The sequence below is a fragment of the Phragmites australis genome, chromosome 7 (assembly GCF_958298935.1).
Source record: "Phragmites australis chromosome 7, lpPhrAust1.1, whole genome shotgun sequence".
Lineage (NCBI taxonomy): Eukaryota > Viridiplantae > Streptophyta > Magnoliopsida > Poales > Poaceae > Phragmites > Phragmites australis.
Window position 1 is genome coordinate 30521194 of NC_084927.1, and position 20396 is coordinate 30541589.

At 42.6% G+C, this 20396-nt stretch overlaps 2 protein-coding genes across 3 annotated transcripts; both read left to right on the forward strand.

The window, feature by feature from the left end:
• Nucleotides 1-5691: 5691 nt before the first annotated feature.
• Nucleotides 5692-8789, forward strand: LOC133924689 (GTP-binding protein YPTM2-like). The gene is made up of 8 exons (XM_062370343.1): nucleotides 5692-5870; nucleotides 6877-6949; nucleotides 7319-7366; nucleotides 7446-7493; nucleotides 7859-7930; nucleotides 8012-8167; nucleotides 8367-8470; nucleotides 8559-8789. The coding sequence occupies exons 1-8, from the start codon at nucleotides 5857-5859 to the stop codon at nucleotides 8653-8655; spliced, it is 612 nt and encodes a 203-aa protein (XP_062226327.1). The 5' UTR covers nucleotides 5692-5856; the 3' UTR covers nucleotides 8656-8789.
• Nucleotides 8790-12167: 3378 nt separating this feature from the next.
• On the forward strand, nucleotides 12168-18738 carry LOC133924692 (protein WHAT'S THIS FACTOR 9, mitochondrial-like). Of its 2 annotated transcripts, XR_009910838.1 has the most exons (5): nucleotides 12168-13685; nucleotides 13862-14184; nucleotides 14288-14379; nucleotides 15849-17497; nucleotides 18124-18738. XR_009910838.1 is itself a non-coding variant. In XM_062370346.1 (1 exon), exon 1 carries the CDS (start codon nucleotides 12171-12173, stop codon nucleotides 13551-13553), a length of 1383 nt encoding a protein of 460 aa, XP_062226330.1. In that variant the 5' UTR covers nucleotides 12168-12170; the 3' UTR covers nucleotides 13554-13827. The 2 variants fall into 2 exon arrangements, 1 of the variants encoding a protein (XP_062226330.1); XM_062370346.1 differs by lacking the exons at nucleotides 13862-14184; nucleotides 14288-14379; nucleotides 15849-17497; nucleotides 18124-18738 and having other exon boundaries at nucleotides 12168-13827.
• Nucleotides 18739-20396: the final 1658 nt, after the last annotated feature.

Sequence of the window (20396 nt, forward strand, 5' to 3'; positions counted from 1 at the left end):
TCTGTGATGGTTGTGCTTGAAGCTATCGTTAATGTCTTGTTATTATGATGCCAAATAATTGTTTCAACCAACACATATGTATCGATTATACGATTTAATTAGCTTACGGTATTATCGTTATCTGGTAATGAAATTAGTCGCCACAATTTGGGCATGTTTTGGCAAGAAAAACAACTTATGCATGTAAAAGCCAAAGTTTTGGTACGTAACTAAACACACGTTGTGATCTTGGAAAAACAAAAGAATAAAAACAAGAATTTCGTTTGCTTTCGGATTCTAGCAATGCTTTGCTTCAAACCAAATATACCGTTATTCTAGCTTTGCGCATGCAGTGCCTCCACTGCAAGAACTCAATAAATTTATTTAAGTTTTGAACAATATTATCTCAAAAGTCTCAGACCAAACCTGAAGGAACACATTCCCAAAAGAGAGGGCATTAAGATCACTAAATCTGTAACCGAAACGCTTATTGAGCTTCAAAATTTTCCGAATGCCAGTTGCATTAAAATCAACAAACTTAAGAAGCTTTATGAGATCCAAACCAACTTCCCTATAGGCTTCTCGCAACTCAGCAATGCCAGATATATCTAGCTGCTCTTGTAGTATTTTCATTTGCTTTCCTAACTTCTCTATCCTACTTGCCAGCAATACTTGTTGTTCCAACAGAAACAAGACAATCTTCTTGATCCGAATAAACATAGAATAAAACATCTTGTCACGGACAGTCCGCCACCAGTGTCATAGTGGACAGAGGGATGGTGGGCTTATTGTTGAATGGGTTGGCCTATGTGCCGATGGAAGCTAGGATTCAACTTATAATCAGAGTCATCGACACAACAAAGGAGGATCGAACAGAATTGACGGAACATACTCCTCCTTCCTCCTCCGGCTCTGCGCCTTTCTCTTTCTTGCTTGCTATTCCTCAACCCCTCTATTGTTGCTGCTCTAATCCCTAACTCCACCGCTAATTTCTCTATATCATGCTTCCTTTTTCTACTCTCCTACCTCTCAATTCACTAAATACTTGTATGTGGTACTGTTTGTTGGAGCATTGCTAGGGAACTTGTGTTAATTTTAGGATTGAATCAAGAGGGTACGTAACATTATGGCATCAGAGTCGTTGTCATCCTGGGAGGTGCTTGACTATGAGTAGAAGAAGGTCGTGTGGACATGGAGAAATAGATGGCAAAGATCACCAAGTTGTTGGTGTCATTGCATGCCTCCAACACGGCAGTTCTAGTGGGTGTGATGGAGACATCTCCTGCTTTGAAGGCCCTAGGAGCTTCGATGCCCTATCCGATTGTGCCGCTAGCCTCTCTCATCACCGTTACGGGCTACGCCACGGTTGTTACGAAGCCAAGGATAGAGGAAGGACTCTCTACCAATGTGCACACAAGGTGTTCAACACGGCAGTTCTAGCGGGTGTCATGGATGTTCCAACTGCTGCTCTAACCTCCTCCATGCACACCTTAACACTCGACATCGACATCACGCGTCCTGCTCTGCCTGTTGATGTTGTACCACCAACCGTCAAAGTCGGCATGCTCACGATCGTCGTGATTTCTGTCAAGGATCTCAGTATGGTTGCACCAAACTAGCATGTCATCACTTCTACATCCTCCACTGAGCAAGGAGGTGGTCATGAAGCCACCCATGTCACCCATGTCATCGTCGCCAGCTCCCATTGCTGGTTCTTACTAAGTCGTTGATGCTGAATCTGAATCATGGTCGCGGCCTCAGTCTGCTGATGCCCGTGAATGTCACCATGGCTACCCCGACATCACCCTTCAGCACATTGCCGCTCGACATCACCAAGTTCAATGCCATGTCACACATGAAGCTTTGGATGGAAGGTCATCGCATGGGTGTCGGCGACATCGGCATCACCAGCATTGCCATAACCATGCCCGTGGAGGAGAGGTACTACCACTACCACTGCATGCCTAGCATCCTGATTCATGCATTCATGCTTGCCCAGTTGCTATTCTTTGTTTGTCAAGTAATTGCACAATACACTATCAGCCAAGAGCATTTTAATGCTATGTGTATCACTTTGGCCGCCACTAAGTGGTTGCATGTGCCAACAAAATTGTTATGGGAAATACTTGTGTCTTCCATTGTGGATGGGCCTATGGTTGTATGGTTGAGTGGTCAAATAATTGGGAATGATTATAGTAAGGAAAAATTAATCAGCAGGATGAAACTCAAATTTGGTAACACAAATTGTGCTCAAGGAGAAATAAGGTTGCTACAATTATTTGGTGAGCTCTCAGAAATTCCTCATGGTTACTCAACCTCTATTGAATTGAACTACTTGAGCTCTTCCATTGAAGTTCTATCACAAAATCCTACTGTTGTGTGGTTCTCTCTTTGGTGTCTGCCTTGTGTTGGTGAACTCAGGACAAGTTTATGTGCAACCATTAAGTGGTACTATCAAGCTATATGCTGACAACGGTAAGACTGTGCTTGACAGGGTAGTGCAATTTCGTATGGATGGTTGTAGAGCATGCATGATGCTACAGCTGAAGCGTGGTGGAGATGGCTATCTATCAAGCTATTGTTTGGTGTTGCATGCTTGTGCTAAAACTTAGAATATCGATTGCACACTAGTTGAGATAATTGTACAACTCGAGCAGAAACCTAGGATGCCTATGCTTGTGAGAATCACTATCGTAGTAAGTATTGCTGAATCAACGGAGAACCATGATTGTGAATTAGTTTTATTAGATGCAGAGTTAAGGCTTTTTTGCTGAGCCTTTTATTATTGGACGTGGAAGGAGGTGAACATCACTAACCTAGTGTCAATTTCGATATGTGGAATTCACAGCTACATTGGATTTGCTCTTTGTTGACAACACATCATGCATTTTCGTTTTGCTACTTTGATTGTTAGTGATCTTATATTAATTGCCAACACCAAGAGACTGCAAAATGTTTATACTGTCAAGGATGTAAACTCGTGGTAAGAAATGTTGTTCTCCCTTAAGTTAACTCCTCAAGGCAATGCATCTTTTAATGGTGGGCATGGCATGGTTTCAGTGCATATGATGAACAATTAATGGAGCTTCAGAGTACATGTGGACAAGGAAGATGAAGCTATGATTTATCCTACAAAATTTATTTGCTCAAGCTTTTGGTTGATCTCGGTGCAAGTACAAGCTTGTGGTTTCCAGGTATCCTTGTTAAAGGTCATGACAACGGCTCGAGGACAAGCTGTATTTTTATGAGGGAGGAATATCACGGGCACGCTGCTAGCCACCGGTGTCATAGTGACTAGAGGGCTGATGGGTTGGCCCATATGCCGATGGGAAGCCAGGATTCAGAATATCTGGAGGCATCGACACACAGAGATTGAATAGAATTGATGGAACATACTCCTCCTACTTCCTTTGGCTCTGCTCCTTCCTCCTACTTGCTTGTTGTCCTCAACCCCTCTGTTGTTGCTGCTCTAATCCCTAATTCTACCTCTAATTCCTCTATATGCAGCCTCTTTTCTCCATTTCCCTACCTCTTAATTCACTAAATATTTGTTTCTGGTTTGGTTTGTTGGAGCATTGCTAGGGAACTTGTGTTGATTTTAGGATTGAATCAAGAGGGTATGTAACACATCTGTAGATTAATGAATTGTCTCCAGTATAAACAATCAGATGAAATTACACACATAAATACCAAACCAAGAAAGATGTCAGCTGGACTACACAATGGCTCACATGAAAGCACATCAATTATGTATCGAAAGCTGCAACATAACCATATGTTTCCTAAACAAATCATCGACTAAATATTGATTAAGGAACTTCTAATAATAGTACACATCATGTAGAGTTAAAGGCCACTAAGGGCTTCGGATAGCATCCTCAATCGCCACTGCCTTCTTAGTGGTCCTCAAGCCTTCCTCAAGTATTGGAGGGGGCTGCGCAACCTATTTTACAACATCGGTTAAAGAGGAAGTAGGGGATAATACTTGGTTTAGCGATTAACACCGGAGTATTCTTTAAATTAATCTTTGCTCTTGAACAAGCTCCTCCGTTGGCTCTGGCCTCTTGGCTCGCCGTGTCTTCAATGCTTTGGACTTCGAGTGGCTTCACACCTGCAATCCTGTCAACCCGCGAAACTCCATCCACGATTGCGACTTTGCTAGGCCTCATTGACACCGAAGTACGCCGGGGGGAATATGACTCCCTTGGCCTCGATAGGTTCCGTGCTGTAGACTTCCCCGGGCCGTGGGACTCCATCGATGACTTTAACTCTAGCTACATCAACGACTTCAACTGATCCATGCCTCATCGACACCAAAGTACGCTGGGGAGTACGACTCCCTCGGTTCTGTCATTCCAATATACTCTACCCAAAGCCTATTCGTGTTGCAGTGGCTCCGATGAAAAGACCTAGCATCATGGTGTTAGGATAGGTTAGATTCACATGACCTACTGACACTTTTCTCCATGCCCTTTTTCCTTATTGGGTTTTTAGTTGGAGTTTTTAACAACGCGTACATGTGTCATGGGTTTCTAGTGTAGATGTTCCAATCCTTGAAATATTAGGGGCTATCTCTAGTTGTATATGTAGGTCCCTCGTACGAAGGAGCCTGCAGGTGAGAGGGTATTGTTGGGAAAATGGCATAATAACATAGAGATGCGCCATGTAAAGAATCGACCCAATTGTATCTAATGTCACAAGTTGTAATTTTGACATGCTACCAAAGATAAGATGAGGATTTACTCCTCTTCCTACCCATATAAATAAGATATAAAGGAGTCACAAGCTTTCAAGCTCATTCAAACCATGCACCGTCTCATTTCTCTAGTATTGTGTTTTTTCAACCACAACACATCTAGGGTGTGTTTGATTGAAGGAATATTTGTATATGAGAGATGGTGGTTTAGTTTTTTTGTGTTTGATTGAAGAGCAAACTAGATATGATGGCTAACTAAGGGGAATATTCTCCATAGATGCTGGATCATCCTATAAAATTAGCGAGATGAAGCTATTCATACTCTAGATGAGTTACTGATGTGGCATATTCTGGTTTGTTAGAGTAAATTTTTTTATCACGCTTTAAATAATATTATCTCCTAAACCGTTTATCGGATTTGTGATCTAATTATAACATTATATTCATTGCAATTAAATCAACAAAATAAGATCCCACTTAATTATATTTTGATAAAAAATTAAATATATATGATAAACGGATCTCAAATTTTTTGACTAATCCCATTCAAATTATATCCTTCTAACCAAATAAAAAAGTAAACCATACTATTCATGCTATTTAAATAAAAAATCATCTCATCCAACAAAATATGAATAATCATATCCCATTTAATTTTACCCTCAACCAAACGCGCTTTAATGTAACGGCATAGCTTGGTTTTTAAAAAAATAGCTATTCGCACATGTATCACGAAGAAGATTAAAGGTCAAAGTTTAATTAGTAAAGCTGGAGTTCTAAGAAAACCGTGACAGTGACACCGATGGTGGTACACGATACTCTGAACAACCTTTTTTAACATGTGATTTCCCGCGAAGCACGGAGGTCAAATGCACCATCCCAGACATCAAACAAAAAAGAACTCCTTGTCATCCCGAGACTCTGACGCCGAAGCAAGCATGGCTGACTACACGTGTACAAGGCCAATCCGAAGCAAGCATGGCCGTAGTTTGGCCCACGCACGGGAACGGTAACACCCACGGACCCACCTTCCTATATGACTCGTCGTTCCGCCCCCCTCAGCATTTCCCCTTCCCCAACCCCGTCGCCTCCTGCCCCCGCGATCGCCCGATCCGCTCGTCGAAACCGCAGGAGGCAGGAGACAGGTCGGCCGGCGACTCCACCCGCGGGCTCCACTCGATATGAATCCCGAGTAGTAAGTGCCCCGGTTCCACCCCTCCCCCCGCCCCCCCTCCACCGCGCGGATCCGCGTGTTTTTGTTTTGAGGTTTATGTGTGTATGTCTCAATCACCGTGCCGCAATTGCTTGGTGATGGGGGACGTTGCATGTTCCGATTTGGTTGACATGTGCATTGAGTTGCTGAGAGGATCGTATGGCTCGCGTAGTTTTGTTCTTCCCGGACTTATGGATCTGGATCTGATGGCGACGCCTGGGGTTGTTCTGTTGGAATCATCGATTGATACGAGAATTATTGCATTGGTGTGATCACGATGCAAGTTGTACCCCCACCATTAGGAGGCATGATTCGCTCCTGTGTGCGGATCTACCTTTTTTCTGCTTTGGCTGCCCTTGTTGCTGGTCGTTGAAAAATTGAGGAGAAATAGTTAATGGTTCAGAAGCTTCTAGGGAACTGAATCGTCATTACAGTGTGGTAGATGGTTCCTCCCAGAGTATGACTACGGGCAGGATCATACATGGCAACTGCTTGTGCATTATGTCAAGCGTGCGTTGCATTGTTTAAGCGATAGGTTGAAATTTCCTTGGCTCTAGATGCTCAATCATGCAATTGCAACATGTAGTTGAAGCGTGTTCAGTGAATTTAGCCTAGCCCATCTAGAACCAAGGAAATCTGTACTGGAGGTTGTTCAAACTAATGTAACACAAACAGTATGTCAGGCCTCAGTGGCTTTCGTTAGAGGTCATGGTGTGTATTTATTGATTCTGGGTACATATTACAGAATTAGAATCAAGGCAAAATTTGGACTTTTGCCGCTCATAGAGCGCTCTTATCCTCTACTGGTTTGTTTAGCATTACATGTTACTGATTTTACCTTGGACTACGAGTAGTTTTGTGTGGGAAGAGAGGTAGTTGAGGTGTGGAGTGCCAAATACCATACAGCGTGGCATTAATCGAAATCCATTTATTGTCATTATCATACTAGTAAGTAATATAACATTAATATGTGTTTGTCGATTTTCAGCGATTACCTCTTCAAGCTTCTGCTTATTGGTGATTCCGGTGTTGGGAAGTCATGCTTACTCCTGCGATTTGCGGTATGGATTTCATGTCCTTCACCTAGTTGTGGAGTTATACTTCTGCTTAATATGGCATGGAATTTACCAACAATATTATATATCATAGCATGATACTTGTACATGTGTGCTTTGGTGAAAGTCTATTATATGTTAGTCCAGTAGAGACTTGTAGCCTAAATTTACTGGAGGCATGCATGAAACTTGTAGTAAAACATTGGGCATGTGTTATAAGCTCAAAACTATTACGAGTATCATGCCTGCGTCTTTTTGTTGGGCATGCGTTATAAGCTCAAAACTATTACGAGTATCATGCCTGCGTGTTTTTGCACTGTTTTCCTCCATATAAGAGTATTACAGTATTTTTGATATATGACCTTATTTTTGTAGGATGACTCATACCTGGACAGTTATATCAGCACAATTGGAGTTGATTTTGTGAGTATATTTTTGTTAGATTCACTCTGAATGTAAGTTCCATGCTATGCACAGTAGTAATTTCATGATTGCTTTGCAGAAAATACGCACAGTTGAGCAGGAGGGCAAGACCATCAAGCTTCAGATCGTAAGTCTTAACATGTTAACTTTTCAACTACGCTACTATTCGCCAGCTTACAGATGTATAGGTGAATAATTCCTCTGAAATCACCAAGAAAAAAGCATATGGTTTTTACTATGGCCACTTTTAAATAGATCTAAAATATCACAGCTGATGTTTGTACATCTGTAACCTGTATGACTTTTTTCTCAAACATAAACCTGTATGACCGGTATTCCTTCTGTTCGCGACTGTAATAGATTGTCTTGTGTGAATACAAGGAGCCCTTGAATGCATAACTGTGGTTCCAAAATCTACAGAGCTGTTTCATCCCCTTACGAGCCATGACTCGATGCCCATTTTTTGTCATAACTCTTTTTTATCATTGTCAGTGGGATACTGCTGGGCAAGAACGTTTCAGGACAATTACCAGTAGCTACTACCGAGGAGCTCATGGCATTATCGTAAGTTGGGCACCAGAGCTAATCGGTATTCCTTCAGTTTCACATGACACTCTATTGATAGAATTATTTGTGTACATGCAGATTGTGTATGATGTGACAGACCAAGAAAGCTTCAACAACGTAAAGCAATGGTTGAATGAAATTGACCGCTATGCAAGCGACAATGTAAACAAGCTCCTTGTTGGGAACAAATGCGACTTAACTGCAAACAAAGTTGTGTCATATGAAGCAGGCAAGGTGAGTTCTAGGATAAATTGGCAGATTCATGGAACGGAGGGAATGTAGTGTAGTGCTTATGAATTAAGAGACCAGTCAATCAAATAGAATTTTGTGAAGAGGTTAGGTTAGGTTAACAGATGAACAAGTGGCATAGGTTTGATCTTCGTTTGCTTACCCCTCACATTCTCTCTTTTGCACATGATATGATATCTATTAGGCGCTTGCTGATGAGATGGGCATCCCATTCATGGAGACCAGTGCCAAGAACGCTACTAATGTGGAGCAGGCTTTCATGGCTATGGCTGCGTCCATCAAGACCAGGTATATCACAACTCAAATGAGTATTGTCGTGTAACGGTGCTAATATCTCGACCAGTTTAGATCATAACCAAGTTGTTTATGGTCTCAGGATGGCTAGCCAACCGGCGGCAGCTAATGCCAGGCCGCCGACCGTGCAGATCCGTGGCCAGCCCGTCAACCAGAAGACGTCCTGCTGCTCTTCCTAGATTCTTCATTTCTTTCAATTCTTGTAAACTTTGATGCACTGTTACTACTGTTTGCTTGCGATGCGTTTGTATAATTTCCCTGTTAATTGCCTAAAATAGCATTTTCATATAATCCAAATGATTACTTATCTCAACCGAGCAGTTCAGTGTCCCTTTTTTTGTTTTCGCACCCATGTCAGTCCCTTCCTGGAGTTCTGATCTGAGACAATTATTTAACTCAGTTCTGGCCGGCAAAGTTTTTACTTGTTCTATTTCGGCTCTTGCAATCTACCGTCTTTGTTATAGTGTGAGTCGGGTAAGCCGATGACCTGCACTTCAGTTGCAAGTCTGTTCCAGGCAGGTAACTTAAAATGGTTAAGGTTGTACGCACTGGGCACGCCAACACCTGAAGCCATCGTATCACGCGCTACAAACTTGACGATTGCGACTTGCTACTTCGTGCGGTCTAGACACGTAACCATACAATCAATTTGTAGCGCAGATAAACCCGATTGCGCATGTACGGTATTATGACAAACAAGTTCACCTTCCTTTAGGAGCATCTATGAAAATATAGAAGCATCCATCAACAAACAGAGTGGCAATGGGAGCATCACAAGATGAATTTGCACAAAAACTAGCCACGAACTAGCAGATATGTAAGTCCATCGTCGCATGACAAAGACTACCTATGAACTGCTTACTCCCTTCTCGATCTGTTTGTGTTCTGCAAAGCAACATAAGACATATTTGTTATAAACACGAAAGTGTTCACACATTTAATAATGAAATGAACAAAACTAATTTGAAACATGTCTTGAAACATCACGATCTGATTGATCATGGTATTGAAAGAAGCATATATTTCATACTACATGTCAGAGGCACCTGTTTAAGTAGTCATATGTACTAGTTGTGCCTTTTGCCCAACAATGAAAGTGACCACATCAACAAGATTATAATGCAGTGGGCATACAAAATTGTGCAAAAGAGCAAAACAGGCTGTGCACTGGTTTGTAGCAATAAGGACATGTAGAATGATCTGATATGATGCACTAGGAAGGAAGCGAATACCAATAGACCTAAACCTCTATTTTACATGTAAAGCGCCCCGAGTTACCCTGGTGCTTAAAATCATTATTATACCGGTCTTTGGATCAGTCACTGATAAATAATAGTTTTACAACAGACGATACCACAATCATACAACATGGAAAGTGATGAAAAGGATCCACCATCCTAAGAATACATAAAGGATTCTTGCGAACAACAGAATCCACGCTATCAGATAGAACAATAGGAACAATATGAAGACACACCACTCCACATGCAACTAGGGTGCAGACACGACCGAGACCTACTCGTCAACCTCACCGTTTGCTTCGGTAAAGTCTGGATCATGCTATGAAAGCACAAGCAAGAGTAAGTATAAACGTACTCAGCAAGTCTCGACCCTTACCCTACGGCAGGGGTATAAATACATGCATATAATACCGACAAGGAATAAGCTGTAAGGTTAATCTTTGCGGAAATGACAAGTTTACACATGCAATGGTTTATTTTTCATGAAGCGGTTTTGTGAAAGAGTCATATCAATATTCTTAAATGAAGTGGGTTCGACTGTGGTGGAAAGTCACCAGGGCTCAAGTTTTACTGTTATCGGACACTCCGTCCATGACAACACACGGCACACAGCCAGACCTATTCTTCAAAAACGAACCCACCTTGCATACACACTCATCAATAGATGACTTGTGGGCCTAATTATGTAAGGTCCCGCATTTCTCCTTACGCTCTGGACTTCCTAGTAAAGGAATGGGTGCGAATAGATGGAGGCAGTAGCACTGGCACAAAATGCAGGTTGTGGGCCTAGGATAGCGGTCACATGACGGACGCTCCACGGAGTGGCCTAGGCCTTTGGGGCCTATGGACGCTCGTACTAGTTTTCATTGGCAGCGCTCTTCCATCGTCGATCCGAGCTCACCGTGGGGTCTGAGTTGTCCTAGCCCTATTCTCGTCGGTGTTTCTCATGGGGCCTGAGTTGTCCTGGCCCTATCCTCGGTTTTGCGCTGGGTGGGCTAAACCTGGTTGGGTTCAAGTTCCAACCCACATGCCCGCACACCCCTATCCTTTTTAAAAACAAAATTGGCAGGAGAGTTACCTATTATATTAATAAGAAGAAGAGCTGACGAGCTAACAAATCACACAACTCTCTGTTTTTAAGGAAAAACCGAGCACAAAACCCTAACACCGCAGACGAACAAACTAGCTAAACTAGGACAGGATCACCGCAACCACTTGATCATCTAACTAGCTAAACTAGGTCTCTGGTGATCCACACCACTACAGATTAGCCCAAAGGCAGGACCCAATCCTACCGCCACCCGAATACATGGGGAGAGGAACACCCAAAAAATGCCTCTAAGGAGGGCACGACGCCAATGACGTCGTCGCCCATCTCGAAGAACCGAAATTGGGTTTTCACTCGAAGAACCTCCTAGGGAGGCAGGAAACACCACAACACCATCTCCAAGGAGGAGACGACGCCCAAGGGCGTCGTCGGCACCGGCGTCGATAGGATGCCAAAACAGAGCTTTCGCCTAGTGCTCCTGCCCCCCCCCCCCCCCCCCACAATGCAAAAGGGGTCCAACACGGACAAAACCACTAGCACATCACATCACCGACAACTCATGCCCGCGCCACCAACAAAGCCAACACCAGACTGCACCGCTATATGGTAGTCGACTAACTGGCAGCCTCATGCCCCTCAGCTGACATGGCACAGCTAGTTGGCATGGGGATGGAGTAGGTGAGGATGGGATGAATTTTAGGGTATTTTAAAATTAGAAATGCATTTTTCTCGAAACAGGTTATTCGTTTTCAAAACCGTTTGCACCATGTTGTTGTCTATAATTAATGTAACAAAATAAGATTCAATATGGATATATTTTGATTTTTTTAAATCAAAATTTTAAATATACTATTTTAACAATTGAAATACACTGTTTCAACAAATTACATCCAAAATGATATAGCATGTTAACACAAAAATATTGAAATAGGTATAAAAAATTGTTGAAATAGGTCTTACGAAATGTTGAACATGTCTTTTAAAAATATGGATATATTTTGAAATTTCTAAAAATTCAATATTTTGAAGTATACTATTTCAACCAATTACATCGAAAATGTTGAGCATGTTGACATAAAATGTTGAAATAGGTGTTGAAAATTGTTGAAATAGGTGTTACGAAATGTTAAACATATCTTTTTAAAAGTTGAATTAGGTCTTCAACATTGTTGAACTAGGTTTCAAAAAAAATTTGTTTGATTTTTTTTAATTCTTACATACATATGAAATACATATATAAAATCAAAGGATTAAATTATACATTAGTAGAAAAATACAAAGTACAAAAATCACAAAGAAAATTGAAAAGCAAACTCCACATGGGCCGTTTCTGCGATCCCGTTCTCAAGCCCACTTAGTCGGGCTTTATGGGTTGACCGGCCTGGTGCCTTGGCTCGGTCAGCCGATGCATAGGGCACCCGCCTGGGCACTTCCTCCGCATTTCCTCAAACACTTCGCGCGCGCCGTCGCCGCCCGCCCTCGGCCCCCGCTCCGCTCCCAACCAGGCTACCGTCCTCCGCCGCGGCGTCCAAGGTCCAACCCGAGCACTCACGCCTCCGCGGCCGCGATGCAGAAGGTTCGGCTCAAGTGGGTGAAGAACCGTGGCCTGGACCACCTGATCACGCGCACCACCTCTATCCGCGCGTCCTGCCTCCTGCTGGACCACCTCGCGCGCCTCCCCGCCGCCTCCCTCGTGCCGGCGCGCTCCCTCGCGCGCCTCCAGAAGCCGCTCGGCCTCACGGTTCCTGTGCTCCGCTTCCTCCGCCGCCACCCCACTCTCTTCGCCGAGCAACCGCATCCGCGGTTCCCCACGCTGCCCTCCTTCTCCCTCACCTCCGCCTCCCACACCCTCCTCGCCCGCCTCGCCGACGCCTCCGCACGCGACGCGCACATCCGCCTCGCGCGCCTCCTCCTCCTCACCCGCTCCAGGTCGCTCCCGCTCGCGTCAGTCCTCCCGCTCCGCTTCGACCTCGGCCTGCCGTTCAATTTCGCCGCGGCCTTCCCGTCCTCCCACCCTGGAACCTTCGCCGTCGCCAACAACCGCATCTCGCTACTCTCCGCATCCGGCCTCCCTGACGGCATTGCCGTCTCCTCGCTCCAGCGCCGCCATGCTGCGGCCATCGACGCTGTGACCTACCGCGCGCTGTCGCGGCCGCCTTCCTCGTCAAGCGCGCCACTCGCGTTCCCGATGCGGTTCCCGCGAGGGTACGGCGGGATGAAGAAGGTCAACGCCTGGATGGAGGAGTTCCACCGGCTTCCCTACATCTCGCCGTACGACGACGCGTCAGGGATCGACCCAGACAGCGACATCTACGAGAAGAGGAACGTCGGCTTGCTGCATGAGCTGCTCGGGCTGACGGTGCACAAGATGGTGCGCAGGAACGCGATCCGGCTGCTCCGGGAGGAGCTGGGCCTGCCGCACAGGTTCACGAGGCTCTTCACGCGGTATCCCGGGGTGTTTTACCTGTCGTTGAAGTGCAAGACAACGACGGTGGTGCTCAGAGAAGGGTACGAGAGAGGGAAGCTCGTGGAGCAGCATCCCCTCGCAGCGATGAGGGACAAGGTGCACTATGTGATGCGCACCGGGGTGCTGTACCGCGGGAAGGGCTTGTCCAAGCTTGTTCTGGATGACGATGGCACTGAGGAAGACGGTGCACTGGATGGAGAGGAGGAGTTTCAAGGGGAGGGGATGGATGAGGATGCTGATGTCGAATGCTTTGGAATGGAGATTGTGGATGATGACGGGCCTGCTGATGACGGGGAAGATGAAGGCGATAGTGATTGTTGACATGGGCTGATGATCTTGCATTCTGAATTTCGCTGTTTTGAGATTGTGGCTTCACTCATGATTCCAGTAACTGGGTTCAATTCAACTTAGTGGCCCCAAAGGAGAAGTGCTGCAAAGCTATTGTAGACGGCTGTGAGTATCATATTTTCAAGTTAGATCTGTTCTAGCCAAGGTGACAAATTGCTCAATGAAAAATGATAATATGGCCTTTTTCAAGTATATAAATTTGATCAGACCCGACCAACCTAATCCTGTTGGGTGCAAATTAAGCTCTTGCAGAATGTCTTATTGAAATTTGGATTTGGCAGATCTGAAGCAAGAAGCTGGAGTGAGGCTGGAGCCAAACATCTAGTTGCCTTTTTACCTGCCAGCATGTAGCCCTTCTGAATTGCCCTTTTATTTAGTTGGATCTTGTGGGTTTCATCTCTAGCCTACCACAACTTACTTGGGACAAGGGCTGCTGCTGCTGCTGCTGCTGTTGTTCTCCTGGTGGCATAGCCACCTGTAATTTTGCTCCTTCCGCTTAAATGCTTAATATATAAAGCCGGCAATGCTGGATCTTTTAAAAAACTATGGATTTGGCCCGGAAATGAAATATGAATATGGCTAGTTTATTCTGAGCTCATTTCAGGTAATGACAAAAAAAAAGTCTCACTCTAACATCTCTGTTGGCTATCAGCCTCTATCATGTGTGTCGCAAAGTTGCTGACCCTTGCTCCTCACAATCTCTCCAGCTAACTTAGTGTTACCCAGGAACCTTTGCAGTCCTCATGGCAACCTTTGAAGACAATGTAATCAAATTTGATGTATTGAATGTCTTAATGTGGTACGTATTTTTGTTCTTTCTGGTTTTGAATTGCCACCACAGAGTTTTTTTAGTTAACTTAAATATGAGATGCCTACAGTTTTACTTGACTTTCTACCAAAATTGGACGTTACTAGGCCTCTTAATTTCCTCTTTTGAAAAATATCCTGGAAGTTCTCACAATCTGTTTGACTTCCTAGTCACTTAGATTTGCAGCTAGTAACTTCAAGGATAGAAAATCATGTGTACATGCTCTTGTGCCTCAATTTACTCATGGAGCGAGGCAATTGATTTTGTGCTGCAATAGGTCAAAATGTAAAAAATGCAATCTATCTTCAATATTAAGCCAGCTTCTCAGGTCCATGTTGGCTGATCTAAACTGAAATTCTAATGGTGCTCTTTTGTAATGTATACATGTCCCCGTATATGCCTTTTTTGAGTTACAAGTTTAAGAAAATTGACATAAGTGTTATCTAATGTGTTGTAAGTTGTAACATCTCATCTTTTGTATTTGCGTATTTTCATTGTATCTCTTGTGAGATGTGGCTGTTTTGGCTGATCCATGTAGAATGAGCACTCACTTGCTAACTGGAATGAGTTTAACCTCTGTCCCATAATCATTCACATCTTATGATCTTAGTGACATTTCTTATCAGCTCTGCCTAAAACACATTGTATATGTTCTGTGAGCATAACCTTCTATGTATTTGTGCTCCAAATGGGAGAGCAAAGGTTAGATCTGTTCAAACTTTTTCCACTGCAACCCAACAGACTAATTTCAACATGTTTCTTATTATGCACCATCTGATTTGGGTTAACAATTGTTTTCAAGTTGTAGAGTTACCATCAGTAGGGGTATTGTAAAACCTGCCCAACAAATGTTTATTTGTATGAATTCTAGTTTATGTCTTTGTATAGCCCATAGGATGATAGGAAAGCAGATGAAAAAAAAAAGTAATCGATTTTTTATCATATATATTGAGACAGGGATCGGATGTCCTATTTGAATTAGTGTCTCTAGTAAGCTTTAGCACATTGTGTTTGCACACAAAACCCTGCAGAGCTCAGGTCCTGTTTTGAGGTCTGGTTTTAGTTCTCAAAAGAGCTAAAGGTCAAGATTAATTCAATGATGTTTATGCTATTCTTTTTTATTCTATTGCAAAATTGAATGACACTATGTTACTTATATGTCGCAGTAGTAATCAGCCTCCCTTACTTTCAGTACACTACTTGATCATGAGTTTGGAGCAGAAAAAAAGGGTTATTTGTTCTTTTCTACTATCATAAATTATTTGGCTTGCGGACATTCCATAAGAGTTATTGAGGTTTGGTTAAGAATCTATTCTGTGGCTAGTTTTGAGCAACAGAAGGGACTGATATCATTTTGTTGGACCCAGTGCAGTTGTCCATCATCTGTGATATTTTTTTTATCTTAGCAATCCATTCTGAACTTTCAATTTTACTACTTATTTGAATTGCTTTGTGTGTAGGTGGTGCAACACACCTGATTATTGGCTGGTGCGCTAGGATTTGAAACAGAAGCTGTTTTTCATAGAGATGCTTCTCTGTTAAGTTTCATACTTTGTGCTACTGCCTACCAGACCTAAGTCTACAGCTTGTGTGGTTTCACTGGTTTGCATACGATCTTATCCCTCTGTTTGCTCATATTTATTAAAACGGCAATCCAATCCTCTTGTGTGTTTCATTTCCTATGGAATTACTATCACAGTAGCTGTGGCAACACACGCGGTCTTTGAGATATTGTTTTTGCTTTTAAGTGACTTCAAATTGATGATAGGTGGGAACAACATTCCAAGAACAAAGCAGTGGCTAGTGACCTCTCCATTTATTTCATTTTCTTTTTAGAGTTATTGGTCCCTGAGATCCGTGTGTTTTATATTTATTTATTGCTTGCATTACTCAATTACTGTATTCTCAATTAATGTATTCTCCAACATGGCACATGTTATGTTATTTCTGTTGGTTATAAACTGCAATCTCCAACATCCCAAAATTTGGACCTTTTCTGCAGAAACTCAGCCAGCCTAGTATATCAGATAAACAAGTCACCAACTAAGAAAACAAAAAAGAGCGTGTGTGTGTGTGTGAAGCTGCACGGCAGATCTAGAGGCTGCAACTCCTGCCTGCCGTGCTAGAGCAACCATGATGAACTGTGCGGTAAATAAGGTACATTCAGGCCAAAGCTTCTCTTGACTTGTCATGGTGGCGGTTAAGGGGAACCCCACAGCCTCACGTTCTCACAGCCTTTTTATCAGGCTAAAGTAGCTGGGCATCATAAGAGAGATGAGAGCATATGCATGCCCCAGAAGACCAGAATTGGACTCTGCAACTTTCCTGGATTCCAATGCCCAGATGGATGAAGGGCCAGGGAACAACCAGAAAAGGAGGAAACCCATTTATTACTTGGGTAGACATACTCTATGTCTATTTGCCATGAACTTTGTCAAAAATAATTGGCCCTGGGGGGGCACTGGTTGTTGCTTGAGTAGGGGTAATCCCAATGCCTCATACTAGCTTAACTAATGGGGCCAGCTGATATTAGAATGCAAAGCTAATCATTACATCTTGTCTCCTCCTTGATGATGATCCTTGGCTTTTGCACCCCTCCTTTTTCTACTGTTCAAAGCGCGCATCATATTGCCTAGGGCAGAGAGCATATTGGGAAAAACTAGTAGAAAGAAATCATGCTGAAATATTCAGCAGTATACATTATGAAACCCTAAGCTGTTGTCCTAAACTAATGAAGTGACTAATAAAACCAAACCATAGTCCAAAATACGTTTACCCCATGGTACCATTCACCAAAAATTTCAACCATAGCAATTCTTAAGCCTGCCGACATGAACTTAAAAGGAGGAAGTAATCTAATTCATGAGACTGGCAACAACAAAACAAAAAAAAATCGTCTCTGCTTTTCCTTCAGGGTCACATGAGAACGAGGAGCTATCGTTCACACCATACATCTGATCATGAAGCTGAATCTGCAGGCGTGCTGACGGTGCATAGAAACTGCCACTGGAAAAATCTGGTTGCAGAATTGGGCAGTGTGGAAGCATGAGAATCCTGTGGTACCTGCTCATTGCATGCACATACGATGGATCGTTATCCAGGATTCCAGGTCCGTGATTCGTTTCAGGTCATCTTGGATTTTTCTCCTTTTTTCTTTTTAGCCTTTTCTGTTTTTGACTTGTCTCCTTCGGCAATACATCCTATCTCGTCAAATCAGGTCACTTCAGTTTAGATCGCTACATGCAACGTAATTATTTTGGGATTTGTTAAATGGCTGCAGACTCAGCATCTCATGTCGCTGTCGATGGTGGGTTTATTTCTCGCCACCACCTGAATGAATTGTTTGTTCTATGGTAAGGTACAAACTGTTAGGTCAAGGTCTCACGAAGTTTTCGTAGGCCCAATGCGACAAAATTCATATTTGTGCAAATTTGAGCCTGCCATTCTTTTCTCCTACAAATAAATATTTTACGGTTTGTTTGGGTATATGAAGATTAGGTCTAATCGCTTCGGACAAACAGGAAACTGAACAATCCCGGAAAACAGGGAAGTTGCCTGAGAATGAATTAATATTAGAGCAACAAGTGGTTTCAGTTGATGACTTATCATTTCACCTTTCGTGTGCTTTAACTGCTAAATGTTTCATTTTTGTCCGATGGATTTGTGATTCTTAATTTTATCACGTTACTTCACTGTCCATCTCAGTTATCTGATTCTATCCATTTTTTAAAATAGTGGTAAGCTGCACAGCGACACAAGGTGATGGATCAGAAGGAGCCTGCGGCAAACCTGATTGTTTCGGTCAACAGATAAAACTAGTCTAAAAAGCAGGACAGGTACGATACCATATGGTCCTATAGGGCACGGGAGAAGAAAGGGAGGCAAAAGAGGACAGCCTATGTAGGATGAGTTGACGAGTTGCCTTCGTGTCCTGACAACCACTCCCACATTGTGCATCACGGGCAATCACGCACCTTATCGTATCCAAAGCCACATATATTCGGTAGATCCATTGATTAGTCTGCTAATTGCGGTGCTCTCACTAAAAAGATGCTATAGCATTATGCGCCACTTGGTAGGTACGACATATACCAATAAGAGACGCCATTGATTTTGAGGATGTGACTTGCCCCTTAAATTTCCCTTGCTTAGCTTCTTTCTGTAGAGAGTCCAGTAGTAGTTTGTTACCCGGGGATGTAGTAGCAATTTTCTTCGCTTGAAGCTGTGATATTCTTTGCTAATATGTCTCTTTAGAATGAGCTTGCTGAACTAGGTCGATTTGCCTGCGCAATTTCACTAGTTCACGGACTTTCCATTCTCAACCTTGGGGCTGACAAGGTTTTCATCTTCGCTGACAAAAAAACACAAATGCTATGTATTTAATTTGTTATGGAATTTCCATTCTATTTTTCTATTGTATGATAAGGTCATAGATTGAAACAGACCCTGTAAACAAAGGATTGTAGAAAAGTACATTTGGAAATTATCCCAGGATGTCGCTTCATTTTGTTCTGCTAAAGATCAAGAGATCCTTTTCCTCTCTAAACTTGCACGATAATAATGATTAAAGAGTGAACAGGTGATTATGCGTTTATAAATGGCATCACTCAGTGGCTCTGGCTCACGCATGCTCCTTTCTTTGGGTAATTGGGGGGTCGCAGCACCCCAAGAAGGTGACAGATGGGCCCGTTGTAGTCCAAAAGAGTTACAACATGGTCCCGCGCTCCGGGCCCAAACGTCTTCGAAGGCTCCGACCATTTCGATACAACAATTAATTCACGTTCGGTGATACTTGCAGCTTTAATTAAAACCAACAGTTTGTTATTCCCAATTAGAAATATTTTCATTTTCAGTACACTTTCGTTTATATATTTGCAAACTATCTAGGATTCTAAATATAAAAACTATGATTTAAGTATGTGTAATTGTTATTCCCAATTATTATTTGCAAACTATCTAGGATCCTAAATCTAAAATCTATGATTTAAGTATATGTTTGTTGACGATGAGTAAAATTGATTATGCAAATACTTATTTAAATTAGAGTTATCTGGTCATCAACTATACATATCAAATAGGAGGATACAAGATTTTATATTGATTTAGATCTTCCTTACAATAATAGCTCTATGTCATATTCCATCTTAATCTCAAGAGAAGACTATTATAATGAGGATATATCTAGATCCAATTCTAAGGATATCAGTGAGTTATCTTGTGTTCTAAGCCCTAAGCTATTGTCGAATGAATCTAATAGCGGTTTCAATCCACTGTAGATTTCAATAGATTATTTGTATTTCTATTTGAGTAGGCTTGCTTCATATTATTTGTCTTGCTTCTGGCTTCTAACCTTGCTTCCTTTTATCTTCCTTTTTTACTCCCTTCTTTCGCTTCTTTGGACGTATCCCCTCTCCTACTTATATAGTTGGATCAAGAAAGCGTAACGTACTCGGAGTCTATAAGTATAATATTTCTGAATTATATTACTTAAAAATATCTGAATGACTCCTTCGTAATCCGGGATGATTTTCAACTTTTCATATAGAACATGTTGAGCTGCCTGAAATATCGGTATATGCCTTATTTATCATGGCGGTTATGAAAAATTACTGTATCAGAAGTAGGACATGCGTAGATCTATCTTTAGGATTCACCATATTTCTAGTAAATCATTAATTATTAAATCCTCATCAGTATCGTAGAGGAAACATGTTTCATCAACAATAAAATAAATGTGATTTGAAGAAAAAAATATTTGTAAGTTTTTCCCCCTTTAATTTCAGTCATACATGATTAAGATACCACAACAACTTGAGTAGTTTCTCCGTCGTGCTCACACAGATACGTAGTGAGTAGTTGTCGGTGATATGGGAATCGGGGGTTCCTGAGTCCCGAGGCCAGGACAGCACAGTGCCACATGGCGCCATCCCTCGGGGACCATCTCCCCGAGGACCCGAGAAAAGTCAAGTCTAGGAGGGGGTGCTCGGGGCTAAGAACAGTTGGTCCCC